This window comes from Salarias fasciatus, chromosome 5 (assembly GCF_902148845.1).
Source record: "Salarias fasciatus chromosome 5, fSalaFa1.1, whole genome shotgun sequence".
Taxonomy (NCBI): domain Eukaryota; kingdom Metazoa; phylum Chordata; class Actinopteri; order Blenniiformes; family Blenniidae; genus Salarias; species Salarias fasciatus.
The window spans coordinates 15,057,758-15,076,384 of NC_043749.1; the positions used below are offsets into that span (position 1 = coordinate 15,057,758).

The 18,627-nt window shown below is 43.6% G+C and overlaps 1 protein-coding gene across 2 annotated transcripts in view; it reads right to left on the reverse strand.

Annotated features, from left to right (window-relative positions):
• Positions 1–2,873: 2,873 nt before the first annotated feature.
• bsnb (bassoon (presynaptic cytomatrix protein) b) overlaps positions 2,874–18,627 on the reverse strand; it is a 71,009-nt gene continuing 55,255 nt past the window's right edge. Inside the window, exons 5-13 of one of the 2 annotated variants that reach the window (XM_030090843.1) lie at positions 11,336–17,635; positions 7,560–9,654; positions 6,342–7,171; positions 5,570–5,681; positions 5,329–5,475; positions 5,123–5,178; positions 4,764–4,872; positions 4,262–4,474; positions 2,874–3,200 (exon numbers count right to left, since the gene is read on the reverse strand). In XM_030090843.1, the coding sequence (XP_029946703.1) occupies positions 5,138–5,178; positions 5,329–5,475; positions 5,570–5,681; positions 6,342–7,171; positions 7,560–9,654; positions 11,336–17,635 (9,525 nt within the window). In that variant the 3' untranslated portion in view covers positions 2,874–3,200; positions 4,262–4,474; positions 4,764–4,872; positions 5,123–5,137. Of the gene's footprint in view, positions 3,201–4,261; positions 4,475–4,763; positions 4,873–5,122; positions 5,179–5,328; positions 5,476–5,569; positions 5,682–6,341; positions 7,172–7,559; positions 9,658–11,335; positions 17,636–18,627 lie in introns of both variants that reach the window. The other variant, XM_030090842.1, reaches the window with a different exon arrangement.

Genomic DNA, 18,627 nt, shown 5'->3' on the forward strand with positions numbered 1-18,627 from the left:
TTTTGCCCATTGCACTTACAACAGTGAATGACATTTTCCAGATTTTTAGCTTGTTTTTTTTTTTTTTTTTTTTTTTTTTTGTTAATCTTCCCGGTCGCCCTTCATCTTTCTTCAGATCATATCCATCAAACTTGTGACCTCCTGATAGTCTGACAAAGGCATCCTACTCTGCAGTTGCCACGGAGGTTGCTCCCTCTTGTTTTCACAAGTACAATATGTATAGAAACTCTACACAGACTGGATATGTTTCTGAATACAGGTTTTTGTTCCACTGTTGTAAACAGTCAATACAAGTCAGCCACATACACAATGCTTATGCAATAATATTAATCATCATCTTCATTAGGTTCATCATCATCATCATCATCATCCTCGTTATTTGTGATAATAAATATTTTTTTTATACACAAAACTTGGCAGCAAATACGGCCTGGGGATGCACATGACAGCCGTACTCAGAACTCAAAAGCTGTACAGAAGAATGAGTTTGTATATACATTAAGAATGTGAAAATGTGTCTGTCTGCCTTTTTGTTAATCTTGATGGCTGCACCAAAGGCTGTTCTTTTTTCTTTTTTTTTTTTTTTTTTGTCTCATGCACCTCATATTGATCACGCTGCGTCTCCACCCTGATTTGATCTCAGACTGTCTCAGTAAGAGGCACCGTCACGCCACCTCTTTATTTCTGTTTTTATCGAGAAGCGAGTGCTACCAGTTAGGCTTGTGCTTTCAAAATGACATGCCCTGATTTGTGAATGACTGGCTGAACGCTGTACTCATTAATATTCTCTACATTGGCCAGTGAAAGTCAAGGTTCGTTAGGCAAACCTTGGTAGAATCATGCCTTACCTTTATAAAATTCAGGAACAACTCCCAAGAATATAAGATCTAATCATGCACCTTTCCAATCGCTTGGCTGCTGAGTGACTTGATCGACAATGAAATATCCGATAGAAGCATTCCATTCTCCCCACAGGTTATACTGACACCCAATATGTACATTGACACGTATTGATGAGAGGTGCTGACCATCTGTATCACAGGTTTATAGCAGCACAGACAGTCACTGCAAGCCAAACACTGAGGAGCCCAGGTCAGCCAAAAAACGCACGAAAACCGAATGAGGGCTTACAAACAGCCAGACAAAGCCAAGCAAACCCATGCTTCAAAGCAACATGATGGTGGACATTCAAAACCGACAGTCTACACAGTTTACCCTTTGGCAACAAGTCCCCTGTGCGGGGGAGTGAGGGATCAAAACATGCCACGAAAATAAAAACAATTCTAGTTCAATAGTCAATATTCAAATCCAGACAGACAAGTCGCTAAGTAAAAACGTTTTCAGAACTTTTTTCTTCTTTTTAGACATTTCAGTTCAGTTGTTTTCTTGTGAGTACAAGGATGGTAATAAACATTTTAGGCTGAATCACTTCCAGGTTTAAAATGAGTCATTGCATAGAACATTTGAATTGATAATTGCTTTCATCGTCGCCTGTAACTGTATGCTTGTAAGTTAGTGTGTGTGACAGTGTGTGAGCATCTGTGTGCACGCGTGTGTGTGTGTGTGTGTGTGTGAGTGTGTCGTTGCACAAATAGAGGCAGTGGGCCCAGCTTGTTAGAGAGATCATCCTGTTGGTAAATTTGTAACCTCATTAATCAGCAGGAGGTCAACAGTGGGGAATCCGTTAACCTTGGCTCTGGAGTTTAACTGGGAAGCAAAGTGTGTAGCGTACGAGTGTTTACAAGAAGAGAGATAGAGATCATCTGTGTGAGTGTGTCGGTACCTGTCTGCATGCTCTTATGCTTCTGCACATACCATGCACGTCTGTAACAGGGTACTGTGGTTGTAAACCCTCTGACGAGATGTGTCGTGGATATTTATTGACAGAAGTGTTTGATAATTTCCATTATAACAACCTAAACAACATTTACACCATTGTGCTATATACCATTTTCTGCATGCTATTGCTTTTAAAAAATCAATAAGCAAATCAACTGGTGCAAGAAAACTGAAAATTCAAATAAATAAAAAGTGAAAAATATAAACTTTTACCAAAGAAAAAAACACATTACAATGAAAGAAAAGAAAGTCACTGGAAAGTGATTCATTAAATACACAAATGACAAAATTTACATCATTAGATCTCTGATTTGTTTTATGTACATACGATAGTATACAGTGTAAAAAGAAATGCGTGACAAAATGGACGTTTCAAAACATATGAGGTATACAAGTAAAAACATATACTGAATAAGGCTCTTCCATTCAGTGATTATCAGGCAAAAATGAAAAGAAACTAATAGATGAGACAAATCAATAAAAAGGATATAGTCCCAGAAGGCTCTGGGGTTGACGATAACAATGGCTTTGCAATGGCTAAAAAAAGAGCCGTGGCCACTCTTTCATTTGGTCCTCTCATCTGTGTGAATCTCACACTTTGTGGGCACACTGGTAGTAAATCCCTTCCCTAAAAACCTACAGCTAATGACTAGCGGCTTCTTACAGTTGGTGGAAAAGTACTGTTATGGGCTTGTTTTTTTTTCCAGTTTTTCATTTGTGCGTGCATTCTCCTGTCTACATTTACACAATGCATTCTGTAGACATCAACAAAAAAAAAAAAAAGAGAGAGAGAGAGAGAGAGAAATAGAGGGAAAATAAAAACACATTCAAAGAAAGGGTCAGTGTCCCTATACTGGAATGTACTGTAGAGAACAGAGAAACCAAGCATTCGAGGGTTGTGGCGGAGTGGTCAGGTTGTTGGTGCTGTGATATCTCTCGTCGTCTCCTGGTATTTTGAGTCACTGTTGGATAAGATCGGTCTCTCTGTACAAGGAAAACCTATGAAGTCCTCATTCATTCTTTTTTGATGTGTTTTTTTCCTGTGAATACTCTGAAGACATCAATGCAGAATCAAGGATCCCCGAGAGGAGCACGTGCACTCCTCAGACATGCTGTTGCTTTATCCTCCCTGTAGAGGGCGCTGTGGGCCTTTCCTCTATCGAGCTCTTTCACAGGAAGGACACGCACGGATAAGCACGCTGAATCCATCCAATGATATCTACCTGCTTCTGTTAGTGGGCTTTTACAGTAACACGGATCCCTGGAGGATTTCTCTACAAGAGAAAGTAAAGTAGGCCTCGAGTTCCCCTCCCCCCCCTTCCCGTCGGTTTACAGCATCCTCATTATTGACCATCGGCCTCCTGAAAGAGACAGGAAGCAGCTGTAAATGTTGGATGGAATGAAAATTAAAAAGCATGATGTCAAATCATCCAAATTATATGGCAACACATCGTTAATGTTGTCACACTCATTAAACAGGTTCTGAAGAAAAGCAGAGAGAAAGGAAAAAAAACAACCCTCCATCTATTTCAATTATCTGCGCCAAAAATCCTACATGTTGAGAAAAAGCAAAACATCCTATACTGACATAGGCCAAAGCCTTTGCTATGTTTATGTCACAGGTCTGCAGGCCTGCCCCCTCCGACTTCACAGGGCGCTCCAGCCTATCACGGTCCTGCTGGTATTGGCACTAATCCACTGAGCCACTGAGTCTGGTTTATCTCTACATTTCCCCCTCGGAATCCTCGGGACTGGCCACACACACACAGAGGCGACTGTCACGGCCAGTCGTATTAATCCAAACATCACCACAGACGAAATAACAGCTGAGTGACAGACCTTCATTCAAATGAGCTTTGGTCTCATCCATGGAAATCACTGTATGTGTTTCTTGGTGGAAGCTAAATAAAGTGCACTGAAATCTGCTTCAATTGCACTTCTGAAGCTCTGCTCCATTGAGCAGAATTAGCTGATTAGTTTATTCTACTGTGTAATGAACGAAGCAAACCATGAGTCATGATTCTGTCCGTCTACATGCGCTCTTGTGTGTCCTGCGCGCCTTTGCTCGTGTGACATTAAAGCCAACCCGCAGTTAGCTTTCGCAGGCTAATTATAGCTCGGTGTGCTTGGCCCAGATTATTGGAGGTGTGTAGAATCAGAAGGTAAAACCATACTAGTGCTGACCTGCTTCGTTTGGCCTTTAACCCTAGCAGGACAGAGTTCAAGTGGACTATGGCTCTAAATACTTGGTCTGACACAACTTCAAACTGAAAAAAAAAAAATCTAAAGCAAAAACACAGATAGGACAAGAACAAAGCAAATGCAAAACTTCATATTGCCTGTCATAAATAGATCTTATCAGCACAAGCACACATGCATGACAACATTTAAAAATGCATGTGACCATCAGTTTCTAACTTACCTCTAGTCTAATGAAGCCTCCCGATGTCTTTGCAATCACTGTTGTGGGACTGTGTTACTGTCAAAGCTTCCACTTACATTCAGGCCTCTTCAACCCTCTGCTCATGTCTTGTAACACCATGCTGACTTAGCGATCATCCTCACTTAATTCGCTTCTATCATGTGCCCATGTCTGGGGAATTCAGTGCTGACAAGGCATCCTTTGATTCCAGCTCTGTTCAGTAATTTGGGGTGAGGCAAAGGTACAGTGAATCAGTTCAAACATGCAATCAGTATTAAATGAGTCATCACTTCACTTGAGTCTTCTCATTATGCAGACATGGATGATGGTAATCTATGGAAATATAAAGCTGACAAAGCACTTAATCCATTGATCAAAAAGTGATGCCATCTTATGTTTTTTTGGATCTTGGAGTTTGACTATCCTCCCGAATATAAAGTAACAGGTAAACTGTCACGTGTCATTTGTGATTGAAAGAAATGAAAAAAGCATCCATACTCACTGATGAAATTCAGATTTTCTTTCCTTCATTTCTTCTGTCAAGTGAATTTTTTTAAATGCAGTTTCATAGGTTTTCCAGTACAGAGGTACCTCTCCGTGTTATTCAAATTCTGCATATCCTAAAAGACAAACAATATTTGATTTCAAAATAAGCAAGCGAAGCCAAGTAGCATTGTGGGCCTCATTTTTCCAAAGACAACAACCTAAAATATGGAAGCAATTCAGGACTTTTACTGATGATTACTGCTTATTCCACCCATCTTCAAATGCAATCCATATTAAGAGAGCAACAGTGTGAGAAACAAAAACACTTTTATTGACTGGATAGCAGTAATATATAATCACGTAAATTCCACTTACCCGCCTGTCCTCAGCTCACCAAAATGAGGTGAACTTCTTCCCAAGGCCAGACAAAGCTGTGAGAATGGTGGTGAAGAAAGGAGCAACTATTAGACTTAACCTCAACATCACAATGGTATATCATTGAAATACAACACACAGATGCTACATGAATAGAAATATTTAAAATGAAAATCTGAGTTTGGTGAAGCACTTCATGAACGTACCATCTCCCAGTTTTCCTGCCTGTTCTGCTGCCCCTCCTTGCAGGATTTTGGTGAGAACGTTTTCCCCTTCAGCAGGAGCCTGGCCTGCTGCGGCGCTGCCGATACCACCGGGTTTGCTGCCAATCCCAACAGGAGCAGCCTTGGAGCCTGCGGACCAAAAAACAGATCAGCAATACTCTCACCTGTGTCACGTATCGCCTGCAGTGATTCAGTTTATGGCATCGATGGAAGTGAACCCTACCGATGCCTGTTAGAGGGGGCGTGGCTATTTTGGTAGGCTGAGGCGCTGCTGGGACTCCTGTTGTCGGCTTCATTTGTGTAGCAGCTGCTGCAGGTGTCGTATCCATTTTGGTCTGCAGAAAATAAGGTTGAGACAAATATTCATCAGGGTAAGTATAATTGCTTTTATTTTTAAAATAAGTGTGTTTCGTGCCAAATAGTCTCTATCCATTAAACACAGAGGCAGAAAAATATACACATTTTAATTTTCAGTCACATTATTACTAGTTTGAATGTTTTTGAATAGATAACTTTAATCACAAAAGTTTCTTTGATAACTATTATATGTCGTTTTGAGTTTTACTTCATTTTGTTCATTTTCTGTCTGCCACACATTAACTGGAACGGTCTTCTACATATTATTGTTCCATACATTTAAGTTAAAATCAGCGTTAATGCTGGGGACATTAACAATGAAAAGAATCCTCTCACAATATCTAAATGAAAAGTAAATATTTTGGTATTGATATATTTTGAGTAAAAACAAACAAAAAAAACAGAATTATCAAGTAAACTACAGATAATTGGGAAATTATTTAGATACTAAAACTTTGTTACTTCCCTGCTCTGACTCCTCATTTTGCAATGCAGATTTTCGAATGTTGGCACCAAATTGGTCAGAATCACTTTTTCAACCATCATAATAGTTGTTTCGATTGTTAAGATACATAGAAACACACTGTGACTCTCTTTCATATAAATAAGGTAGATGCAGATTTGGATCTACTTACCGCAGTAGGTGGCTGTCCTGCTGCAGACCCTATCCCTGGCTGCCGTCCCTGCGGTGGGGCCTGACTGGTTTTGGGTTGCTGCTGTGCTGGTGCAGCTCCTGCAGCCGTTGTTGTGGGCTGGTTGCTCTGAGGGCCTTGGCTGTGCTGCATTGGTTGCTGCTGTTGTTGCTGTGCGCTCTGTTGTTGCTGCTGCTGCTGGGACTGTTGATGTTGGGTACTGTCAACTGGTTCAGAGCCTGGATGTCTTCCAGACTGGCCCTGACTTCCTGATCGCGGCTGCCCAGAGTGGCTTTGAGGGGGCTGTTGTGACTGTTGCTTGGACCCTGGTGCAGAAGGATCTTGTCTCCTGGAGGTTGCGCGATCACCTTGTGGTCGCTGGCTCCGTCCCCCAGTGCCATGGTGATGTCCAGGGGAGTCACGAGAGAAGTCTCCAGAGTTCCGAGGGCTTCCCTGGGCAGAGCGGGAGTCAGCGCCACTTCTTCTCTGCGCAGAAGAGGAGCCCCTGCCATCAGAGCGGCCAGAGGGGTCTTTGGGGTGTGTCCTGGAGGAACGCGAGGACCTGGGGTCTTCTGATGAGTGTCGCGAAGAGCTGTGTCGACCAGAGCTGCTGCCATGATGGCGATGTTCCCGTGAAGCTGAGGATGAATGGCGTTGCTGGTTGTACTCATCCTGCTGACCATACTCCTCCGGAGGCTCGTCATAATCATGGTAGGTGTGCTTGCTGCGTCTTCCTGTGGACGAGTGGCCTCCACTACCATGATGTCTGGAGCGATCAGAACGGGCCTCCCGTGGCTTCTCAAACCAATCAGTCTCCTCTTGACCCAAATGATAGGCTTTTTGAAAACCAATACAAACTTTGTCAGTCACTGGTTTTATGTGATGAGTAAAGAATCATGCACATTAATCCCATGCCAAAAAAAAAGAATACATGCTCCACACTCCAGAACCATGCAGTTCGTTTGAATCCAACAAAAAAAGAATAGAAAAAAAGGAGAAAAAAATCAAAAAGTAGAGTCCACATCTTACTTCACATCTAAAAATGGTTCATGCAAAACTTAAAAAAATATTTGGCTTTATATATCAAAGGGAACAGTCCATATAAAAATGATAAGACAAAACAAAAACAAATGCATTCTTCCCCACATTTTGCATGCAGTATTCTCAGCATACTTTATAGACGGGAAGAACAAAATACAACACAAACAATTCAGCACCAGTTACCTTCACTGTCAGATACAGCACAGTGCATGTCGTCTACAAGATAAGGATCATCTGGTTTATAGACATGACTCCTGGGCAGGTCCTTCTTGTGGTGGTCCTGAACATCGGGCAGGGAATGGCTGGAGCCGTACTGGTTTCTCACATCATGGGCCTCTGGTATGCCAGTGCCTCTCCCCATGCCTACAGGCTTCCCAACAGGACTAAGTGGGCTCTCTTCTTCTGAATTTTGGTTACGCATTGGAGGCCTTCCACTGCGGCTACTTCTCTGCGACCGTTCCATAGCATCTCTTTCATAAGATTTACTTCGGTGACCCGTGCCATCTCGGGAGGAGATCTTGTCCATGCCATATCCTGTCGACCTAGACCGACCAGAGTTGTACATGCGGTCCTCCTCCTCAAGACCCTCACGACTGGTACCATAATATTTCTGCTGATCATATGCATTTTTCTTCATCCCATAGCTGCCATCATCTGGCAGCTTTTTGGATCTTGACACCACCGTACAGGTTCCCCCCGTGGATGTTGTCATTGTGTAAGAGGCAAGGTCAGACTCCACATCACGTGCTTCTTCGATAGGTGAAAATTTTGAAATCTTCTGCTCCATTCCTTGCTTCCTGTGCTTACTCCGTTTAGAGGAGACCACGGCTGGGGCAAGATTCTTGGACGTGACTTTGTGGCCACCAGAGCTGCTTCGTGATGAGTGTTTGTAATCATCGTAGTAATAAGAAGAGCTTCCACTCACTGTAGTGCTCGTGCGACTGTCCACCGTGCTTTGATAACCTGCTGAACCAGTGGGTCTCCCATAAGCATCAACAGACTCATCTTCAGGCCTGCCATAGGCACTTCCTCGAGCAGAACCATTCTCACTGCGATAGCGACCTCCTACTGGATGACCTAAGGCATCAGTGGGCTGGCCAGCGTTGTCTTTAGTCAACTCACTGATGTCATCAATCATCACATAGTTACGAGGAATGTTCTGCTCGAGGTTGGACGTATAAAGACCATCTGAAGCGTAAGCAGAAGTGGGACTGTCCACAGAGTGGGTCAGTCCAGGCTCAGGTGCTCGGTATTGTCCATATGCATTGCTATAGGCAGAACCAAAGCTGGTATCTGGAGCTGATGTGGCCACTGACACTGCTGGGTTGCTGATGACTTCATAGTTGGTAGGGAGTTTTTGTTCAAGGTCAGCCAAAGAAGTTTGCCTTGGCCTTTGATGAACCGTAAGAATCTCTGCCTGGGTCTGGTAAGACAGGCCAGGTTGGTAAGAACTATGGGTGGGGTAAGGAAGGCTCTGTCCTGGCATAGGTTGAGCAGGTGTGTGGAAGCCCTGGTGGCCATGCTGTTGCATGCTCATGTCTGTCTGATAGGAAGACTGGGCATACATACGGGAGGAGTAGGATCCCTGGTTCTGGTAGCCAGGGCCTGGTGGGGGATGGGGCTGAAAAGTTCCTGGTTGGGGTGCTGAGGATGAGGGGTACTGAGGAGGTTGGAAACCTATCTGCTGATAAGCAGAGCTTGGTTGCTGTGTTGAAGGTTGACTTTGAGGGTAAGGATATGACATATAGGAAGAAGTTGAAGGATACTGGGGGGTTGCATTGAGGTCATTAGTAAACTGGCTCAGCGGTGCTGTGCTTGGCCTTGTCAGCAAACCATTAGCATCAAAGGTTCCACTCGCAGCTGCCATCCTGAGGTTATTCAGCTCACTATCAGACATGTAGTCTCGGGCATCACCCATACACCGCAAGTAAGCCAACTCTCTCCTCTCTCTTTCCTTCACCATGGTCTCCTTGCGTTGGGTGATACCTAACTCCAAGTAACGTAGCTTAGCATCGATCTCTTTTTCTTCTTCCTCCAGTTCTGCCTGCTGTTTGCGAAGCTTCGATGATTCTTGCTCCACAGCCTTCAGTTCACTCAGCAGGCCAGCCTTGGTGACTCCCTGGGCAGGTCTTGGAAGGACCCTTTGGGGCATGCCAGGAGAGCTGTACATTTGTGCTGGAGTAACAATGGGGAGTGGAGTCTCCTCTGGTGGGGGGCTGGGAAGAGTTCTCTTTACTTTCCTCATCAGAGAGTTCTGCTGCTGCTGCAGGGAGGCCATCTGCTAGGAGAGGCAGAGACACATTAGCAAACACTGAGCTATAAACAGAACATGTTTATGTAAATTAAAGTTATTACTGTACACTTAGTGCTTGAAGAAGGTCTGCACATTTCCTCATTCCAAGGCTAACTATTCAAGCTAACTATTAGATTACCCTTCATTAATCGAACCATGCACTACAGGAGAGTTAGTTCCTTTAGCGTTTCATCTAAAATAGATAAGTTCTATTATATTGATTGAAGATCTGTTTCAAGTGATTCCAGACACCCTGAGTAGCAGTCTTCATTTTATGCCAAACTCTGTCAAGTGAACTGTTCAGTAGTGTGACTTAATAGAAAGCACAATTTGTACATATTTATATTGCCACTTAGGAATATAATTCATGCTGTCTAGTTGAGCAGAAAATTGACAATAAATGACATGTCATTTTTTTCTTTACCAGAGTGAGCACATCAATATTGTATTATCTTGACAAAGATAACTTTTTTAAATAGAAAACACAGAAAGATATTATCTTATTTAAAATGAAAACTGGACAAAATGCTAATTTTAGCAGCTTAGTAAATGAATATAAGATTTGTTTTCAAACTGACAGAGAAAATGAAAAATATTTAAAATATTTTAGACAAATCAGCACTTTTCCTTGCTACTCAAATCACATATTTCAAGTACTTTTTTTCTCTACAAATACTCTACATGGGTATGACATGCCAGTTAGAAAATCAAAAGGTTCAAATTAATACACAATTTCAGCAATATGTACTATACTATTCTATTACTTACAAAATGGCTGTGTTGTGTAGATCCATTGTGATATTGTTAAGTATCCGCAAGAGAACCATGTTCATTTTTAAGCCCTAAATACTAGAGGTAGAAAGGTGCAAAAGCTTCTCAAACTGATGTCGGTCTAAGTGCAGAACAATGTTCATTAACTCTGACCTACTGCTAGCAATCAGAGATATAGCAGAGCAGCACCAGGACCCCTCCACACTGTGTATCCCTGTGGCAACACTTTAGGGTTTGCCAGATTTAGACGCATTGGCAGAGCGGGGAGAAGAGGAGGAGAAAATGAGGGGAGAGAGGAGGGAATAGGGGTGGGGAGAGAGAGAGAGAGAGAGAGAGAGAGAGAGAGAGAGAGAGAGAGAGAGAGAGAGAGAGAGAGAGAGAGGGAGAGAGAGGGAGGGAGGGAGAGAGAGGGAGGGAGGGAGGAAAGGAGCACAGAGAGTATAAAGGGAGAAGCTAAAGGAAGAAATACAGGAAAGCTTTTCTGGCATGGCCACCTACTCTTATGAGAACATTCTGTCACTTCCTGGATGCCAGATCCTGTGGGATAGTGGCAAATACAAAGCATCCTGTTTGTGTGTGTGTGTCTGTGTCTATATATTTTTTTAAAAATTGCCTCTAGACAATTAACTGGCTATTTATTTATTTAGAGCAGAAAAGCACCTTTGAATTTTAAACATTGAAATTAAATATCTTGAGTTTCTATTTGACTAAAACTTATTTTGGTAAATTCCTCATGTTTTCTTTGGAAAATTAAGCACTGAGCACCTTAAGAAGCTTGATTTTGTGTTAATGCATATGACGCTAGTTTAGGTCTTGTTATGTTATAGTTCAGTGGCTCACATCACTTTACAATGAAATTTACTTCAAAAAAAAAATAAATAAATAAATAATTTACCTGACTGTTGGACAGAGCTTGCTGATGATATGGAGAGAACCTGTTCTTGGCTGGATCCTCCGATGTAGGGCTGAGAGGCTTTGGATCTGACATCGAGCGCTGTACACTTTTTATGGGCCTTGGAAGAGTCTGATGACGCTGGGGTGATTCAGTTGTGAAAGCCTTCTGCTGGGGCGTAACATGCGCCTTGTTGAGCTTCTCTTGGGAGGCAAAAGTTGTTTCGAGCATGCGATGAGGAGACAGTGGTGATACAGGGGAGTAAAGCACCTGGGGAGACTTGGGTGGTTGGCGAGATGGAGATTCATTTTGCTGCTGATAGCCAATTTCCAGAGGATCAGGTTTTCTCCTCTCAAACTTAGCCACTCCTTGAAGTCGAGGAGACGTCGGATCAACTGTGTTTGCACCCACTATATGAAGGCTTGTTGAGTACGGACTGATTGTTGTGGGGACACTCAGCTGTGGGGCAACCACACCCTGAGAATGAGACTCAGGTTCTGTCTGACAGGCCAGACTCTCTCCTTTGTGGGTCCTTTCAGGAGCCGCGATGTAATGCAACAAGTCCACCTTTGAGGTTTCTGCCATGGTGATGTGGATTGCAGGCGAAACTCTGCCGAGCTGATCTGACTCTGTCTGGCATGACGAATCATTAGTGGTCTGAATAGCTATACTTGAAGAAGCCACTTTGGATGACCCGTCTGATTTCGCCTCACCACTAGATTCAGAGTGCTTAGACACACGCAATCGCCTGCGCCTCACTGGCTGCTGGTCCCATTCTCCCTGGTCTTCCTCATCAGTCTGCACACTGCAGTCTGCAATACGCCTTGTCCTCCTGCGCCTATTCATAAATCTCTCCTCTCCATCTTCGTCATCTGTTTGAACACAACTATCTGCAATCCTTTTCACTGAGTCGTCTTCTGAGCCATCCCTCAGTCGAGGCATAGAGTTTTGCTTTTTCATCATCTTAGAATCAACTTGTTTGTCAGTGGTTCTTAGAGACATTTCAGAAGCTGAACTTTGGATTGGTCGAGCAGCCACTACAGCTTGGACCACTTGTCCATCTTGCCAAAACTGAACGCTCTGCCCGTCTTGTTGAATAACTCTACCAGTCTGGTCACAGATAATAAAACCTTGAGAATGCCCTCCTCCAACAACAACCCCTTGCATAGCTCCCTGGGCAGATGTTGCTGCTGCAGCAGCAGCAGCCGATGCAGCTGCAGCTTCAGCTGCGGCCGCAGCAGCGGCTGCCTCAACTGCTGCCGTCTTTTGTCTTTTCTGCTCCTCCAACTGCTGTTGGAGCTGCTGCTGTAGAGATTGAATTTGCTCTAGTTGCATTCTCTGTTGAGCCAATTGTTCTCTTTGCATAATCAGCTGAGTCTCACGCTCTGCTTGCTGCTGTTGTAGGACTTGCTGTTTTATTGTTTGCAGTTCCTGGATTTCACGTTGAACAAGTAGCTGTTCTTTCTCCCTGTGACGCTGTAGTTCCATGCGATCTCTTTCAAGCTCCTCATGTAGGCGTAGCTGCCTTAATTTCTCCAATTCTACACGCTCTCTCTCTAGCTGCAAAACATGCTCTTGTTGCTGATTCAGTCGTTCATCTTCTTTGCCCTTGTGTACCTCTGAAGGAGAAGAGAGTTTGGTATTTGGTGCTGGGACAGTACCGTGTGGTGCTGCTTGTGACTGGCTTTGTGGCAGGGCCAGCGGTTGAGACTGACTGTTGGGTTGAGACTGAGATTGAGTTTGAGTCAAAGACAAAGGTTCAGTTTGGACAGGCAGCTGCTGAGGCTGTATTTGAGCCTGTGCTGGCAGCACAGTTGGGGTTTGACCTTGAGGGAGAGATGTAATACTCTGTGAGGTAAGTTGAATGTGATCTATTTGTTGACCTGTGGTTGACTGCATACCAGAAGCTGGTACATTCTGTGTTCCTAGGTGTGGTGTAGGTTGGGTTGATGGAATGGTTACAGCTGCTTGTCCAGCAACTGTTGTTAAAGGCTTTCCAAGATATACTGGTGTTTCCTGCTGTGTGCTGCTTACTGCAGGCATAATTCCCATTGGTGTGACTGAAGGAGGGTACTGGTTAGGAGGAGGGTAAGAATAAGGTCCCTGTGTGGACAGAGGCATTCTGGGAGTAATTTGAGGCAACCTGGTAAGACTAGCCAAAGGTACAGCAGTTACACCTGTCGGGTATGGTCTGTATATTCCTCTAGGCATGGGATGCAGAACAGAGGCAGGTTGTGTAGTAATTGGCAATGTAGAGGCAATGGGAGTGTTAATAGTAGAATAAATCATGCCATCACCTCCTCTCATAGCACCAGGGTACAAGGCGCGTAAGCTTGCTTGTCTAGCATTGATCAAATTTGTTAAGGTTTGGCCATTGGCTGTTGGTCTCCCGTCTGGACCATACAGCAAATTTGCTCTTATTGATGCTAAACTTTGCTGCAGATTTAGTCTTGCTAAAGGACCGCCCCTTCCAACTCCATAAGGTGACAGCTCAGGGTTATTAGCATACCGACTGAACTGGTCCACTGAGTTAAGAGCTGCACACATACGACTGATTTCACGAGCAGTAGTTGCACTATATTGAGCCAGATTGGAATCCTGGGAACTTGTCAGGTCACGTGAACTGTAGGCAAAGTCAGAGCTGATGTTTGACATGGAGCCATAACGCCGAAGGGGTAATGAAGGACCTGTAAAATCTCCTTGATGACGTAAATCTGTGTAAGAACCATACTGTGCTCCCATGCCAAGGTATCCTGCATCATAAGCCTGATTCATACTGCTCAAATCCACAGCAAGACCCCCTTGAACACTGCTTGGATAGTGCCCCGCCTCAGTCATGGAAGGCAGATTAGTATCAGACATGGAGGGCTGTATTTTTCCTGAGGGGACCACCGGGGATTGATATGGTTTGTGTTCCTCTGTCATTCCTTGTGTCACTTGAGGTTGATGTTGCTGTTGGCTAACGTTGTAATGTGGTGGATGGGGAGGATAGGTGGTTTGAGAGGTTTCAGTAGTGGGGTTTTTATCTGAGGATACAGGTGAAGGTTTCTGAGTTAATGACCCTGAACATGAACCAGCAAAGGGCAATTTGTAAACAACATCACAACAAGCCACTTGGTTTTCTGGTTTGATCTGTCCTGTGAGATCCAAGACCTGAGGAGGGGGTGGAGGTTCCTCTTGCTTTACCAATTGTGTGACTGTGCCACTTTGTGCTGTGTTACTTTCATCAAGCTGCACCATCATAACATGTTGCTTACCTGTGGACAGGTTCACTACTGTTGGTTTATTTTTAAGCTCTAAGGCAACTCCACTATACATTTCATGAGGAACGTTAGTAACGAGAGCCCCTGATACTGAAGGTGGACCCAGCGGAGATACTCTAGGAATAGCACTAGCAGTCACTGCAGGCTGGGCACTACTTGTCTGGCTCACTACAAGGTCTTTTTTGATTAGCAGCGGCTGAACCTGATTAGCTAAATTGTAACGAGCAAAAGAGGATTGCTGCTGGTGCTGCTGGAGCTGCTGCTCAAGAAGCTGTTGTTGTTGTAGCAACTTCTGCTGCTGCAATTGCAATTGCTGTTGTTGTATGCCTAAGTTTTCTAGACAGGCATCAATTTTGGGAATTGATGGGTCAGTAATTGGTGGCTTAGTCTGTGTTAAACAAACGGCTGATCCAACACCTTGTCCCAGGTCAACACGGTTTTGCAAAGGATCACCGTACACAACTGGCTGCTTCGGTTGGGAGACAAACATTGAGCCTGCAACAGTGACACTTACAGTGGTTGGTGTTGATACAGATACATGTGGTTGCTCTTGTGCATTTAGGTTCATAATCAGAGGTTGCACTGCTGTGTGTCTTCCAGATGGTTGTTCTACTCCCACAGAATATCTCCTTGTATCAGAGGCAAGGGATGTGAGGTCCATGCCCTGATCTGTCATTATAATTGGAGCTGACCTTATCGGGGCTCTTAGATCAACCACATTACTGCCTTGATGTGTTTGACTCTGACCCACAACTTTTGAAGTGCCTGGAATATTTGAGATTTTACAGAGAGATATATTTTCCATTGATCCACGACCAGTTGTGGTCCCAGCACCAATACCAATATTTACTTTTTCAACATGTTGAGTCATCTGAGAGGAATGTTTCAGTGACTGTTGTCTTTGTGGCGATGTTGGGGAACTTACAGATTGGGGCTGTGAGCTATACAGTGTTTTACAACTGCCCTGTGTCGGAGATGACAAAGGGGAAGTTGAAGAATTTACAGTGAGTGGCTTAGCAGGACTAGTGGTCTCCGAGCCTAGCGTTATTACCATAACTGGTGAATCTTGTGAAGACTGCTGTCGTACAAGGCGTGGTGAAACTACCTTTTGAGGCACCTGAGCTCCATGGGATACAGCTGCTGATGTAGATCCACCAGGTATAGATGGCAACTGCCTGCCACTACTGCTAGTTGGGCGCACAGATGGTGTATGTGTTGGACTTTGTGTAGGGGATGGAGTTGGGGAAACTGGGGGACTGGGACCTTTGAAAAGTGAGAAGACTTTGGAGCTGAGGGAAGACAATCCAGGGTCAGGCGCTGCCTGTGTGGACCTCTGGGGGCCTGCTCTGTTGCCAGCAGGCACTGTGGTACTTGCCTGTCTAGCTGTGGAAGTGTGACTAGACTGGGCTTTGGTTGTGGCAACTCCAACAACACCTTCAATTTTGGCACTCTGTGTCATAATCCTGTTTTGTGTTTCTTTTGAAAGATGTTGTGCTGCATGTATTCTTGGATCACTGCCTGTTGTAGAAAAGGAGATAGGTGCACCGACTTGTGTGGGGCTGGAGCCAGGGGTAAGGACAGTTGTAGCCTCAAGATTTTTGCCATCAGTCTGGGAGGAACCTTTTTGCTGATTGATTGTTTGTCCTTGTTTCTGCATGAGCTGTGCTTTCTTCATCATCTCCTCATAGACCTCCTCAGCACTTTTTAATGTTTTGTCAGATGGTGACATTGCTGATGCCTTTTCTGTTGGAGAGTAGAGCGATGTGAAAGTTGGAAGATTAAATTCATTTCCTGATTTGTAAAGTTTTCCGCCAATTATCTCAAACCCTTCTGCCTCAGAGTCCATTGAAGGTGAGTATTCAGAACAGGATGATCTATGCAACTCCTCCATCTCTGCAGCTTGTCTCAGCTCTTCTGTTGGCGATGCATCTTCAATGGGAGAGAGATTACTGGGAGGTGTTTTGGACCTTTCTCTGCGTCTCTGTGCCCGTAGCTCCTCTTTATCCCGCTTCGTTTTACGGGCTGTACTTCGGATTCTCTGTTGTTCTAGATCTCTCATCTGCTCTTGTTCCCTAAGCAGTTCCTCTTCCTCTCTGAGCTCATCTTCCTCGGAAGAGTCCTCAATAGTGGGCAGCAGTGGCCCATGGGAACGATGCCGAGCCTTTCTCTGCTGCTTTGCCTCTTCTAGCCGTGCCCTACGACTAGGGCTGCTGTCGCTGTCATCCTCCATAGATGATACAGATGTGGGGGATGTCCCAGAGGTGTAGCTGGGAGTGGTGGCTGGCAGAGTGGATGAATATTCTCCCTTTGACCGCTCCTCAGGAGAACCAGTCAGACTCTCCATCTCTAGCTCTGGTTCTCGTAGGTCATGCTCAGTACTGAGCTCCATTTCTCGGTTGTAGCTGTTGGTGTTATTCAGCTCAATGGTCTTAAAACGCCGAAGGCCTCCAGCCATAACAACATCTTCTTCTTCATTAGCCTTATAAGCACCATCTGATGCCTTGGTGTCTTCCTCAAAGCTGTTAGAAGGATGAGTGAGTCGCCGTCTCTCTTTGGTCAAATCCCCACTACTCTTCGGTGCCTTTTTAGTTTTCTGGTTTCCATATTCTTCCATTTCTTCTTCATCAGCACTCATCTCCATTATCTGCCTTCTCATATAATCTTCATCAGTTGTATCTTTATGGGACTTTTTCTGTCTAACAGGTAAGGGCGAGAGACCACTTTCACTACTATCTTCCACATAGTCATGTCGAAGTTTACAGCTAAAGTCATCCTCTGATTCATCCCTTCCAGCATCATCTTCAGGGCTGTATTCTCTCTCCTGCCCAACAGACAAGGAGTGAGGCCTGTGCTTTGACTCCAGCAGAGGCTTCATTGAGCTCTCCAGCTTGGTGATTTCAGAGGGGATTGAAGCACCTCTTTCACTCAGTTTGATCCCTTCTTCTTGAATCTGACCAATAATTTCCCCTTGAGAGCTGGAGATCCCATCTGAAGAATATCCAGTGTCACTCAAACTCTGCGTACTTGATTTGTTGTAATCCTGAAGGCAGAAAAAAAGACAGAAAAGAACAAGAGAGGTCAGTATAAAAAAGAGAGCATAATTTCACCCTAAATTAACTCATCGAAAGGTCTATTACAAGCTTCAGTGCACACTTTATATTCTACTTTTCCATCCAGCTCATCAGTACAGACACTTCTATGAGCATTTTTTAGCTAATTAGAAGTGAAATTAATTTACTACACATAGTACAGATGAAAGCTGAATAGAACTGAAATAGACCTTTATAGTTGATATACTGTATACATATATATACAAACAAACATTTTACAGTATAAAAACAACTGCTTAAAGTCATACCACAGGCTAAATTCAACCCAAATGTTCACCATGTATGATTTTTCACTTCCTCAAAGTAACTCGTTCCAGAAAATAAAAACTCCTCCATATTATTTTTTGAAATTTTAAAAAACAGAAATTATGATAAAATATTCACGCTCATAACAGTTTTTAGGTTTCAACCATAATCTGATGATTTGGATTGAGTTTGCCTTTCAGAAATACATACACAGAGATGGATAAATACATTGACACATAGTGAATATAACAGACAGTGGAACATAGAACAAGAGACAGACAAATGTCATTTGGTACCATGCTTGATTTCCATCTTTGACACATTCTGTATTGCATTCTTCGATTCGCTGAAGAATAACAAACATGCTTGGAATGCTTAAAATATCATTGCAAAGTGTCACAGTGAACAAAAAGCTTGCATTTGTTACGAATAAAAACAAATCTATAACCAGGCAGACAAAAAAAGTAATGATGATGATGATGATGATGATGGGAACCTAATGATTCTGACAGATATACATCTTTTTTTTTTTTTTTACTAAAGGTGTAATAATGAAACATGTATGCAAACATAATAAATTAAGGACTAACTGTTGATGATAACAGTGCTAACACCTTGAACAGTACAAAAAAAAAGAACTAAACAATATAATGGTGATGTTGATGGTTGACGGATT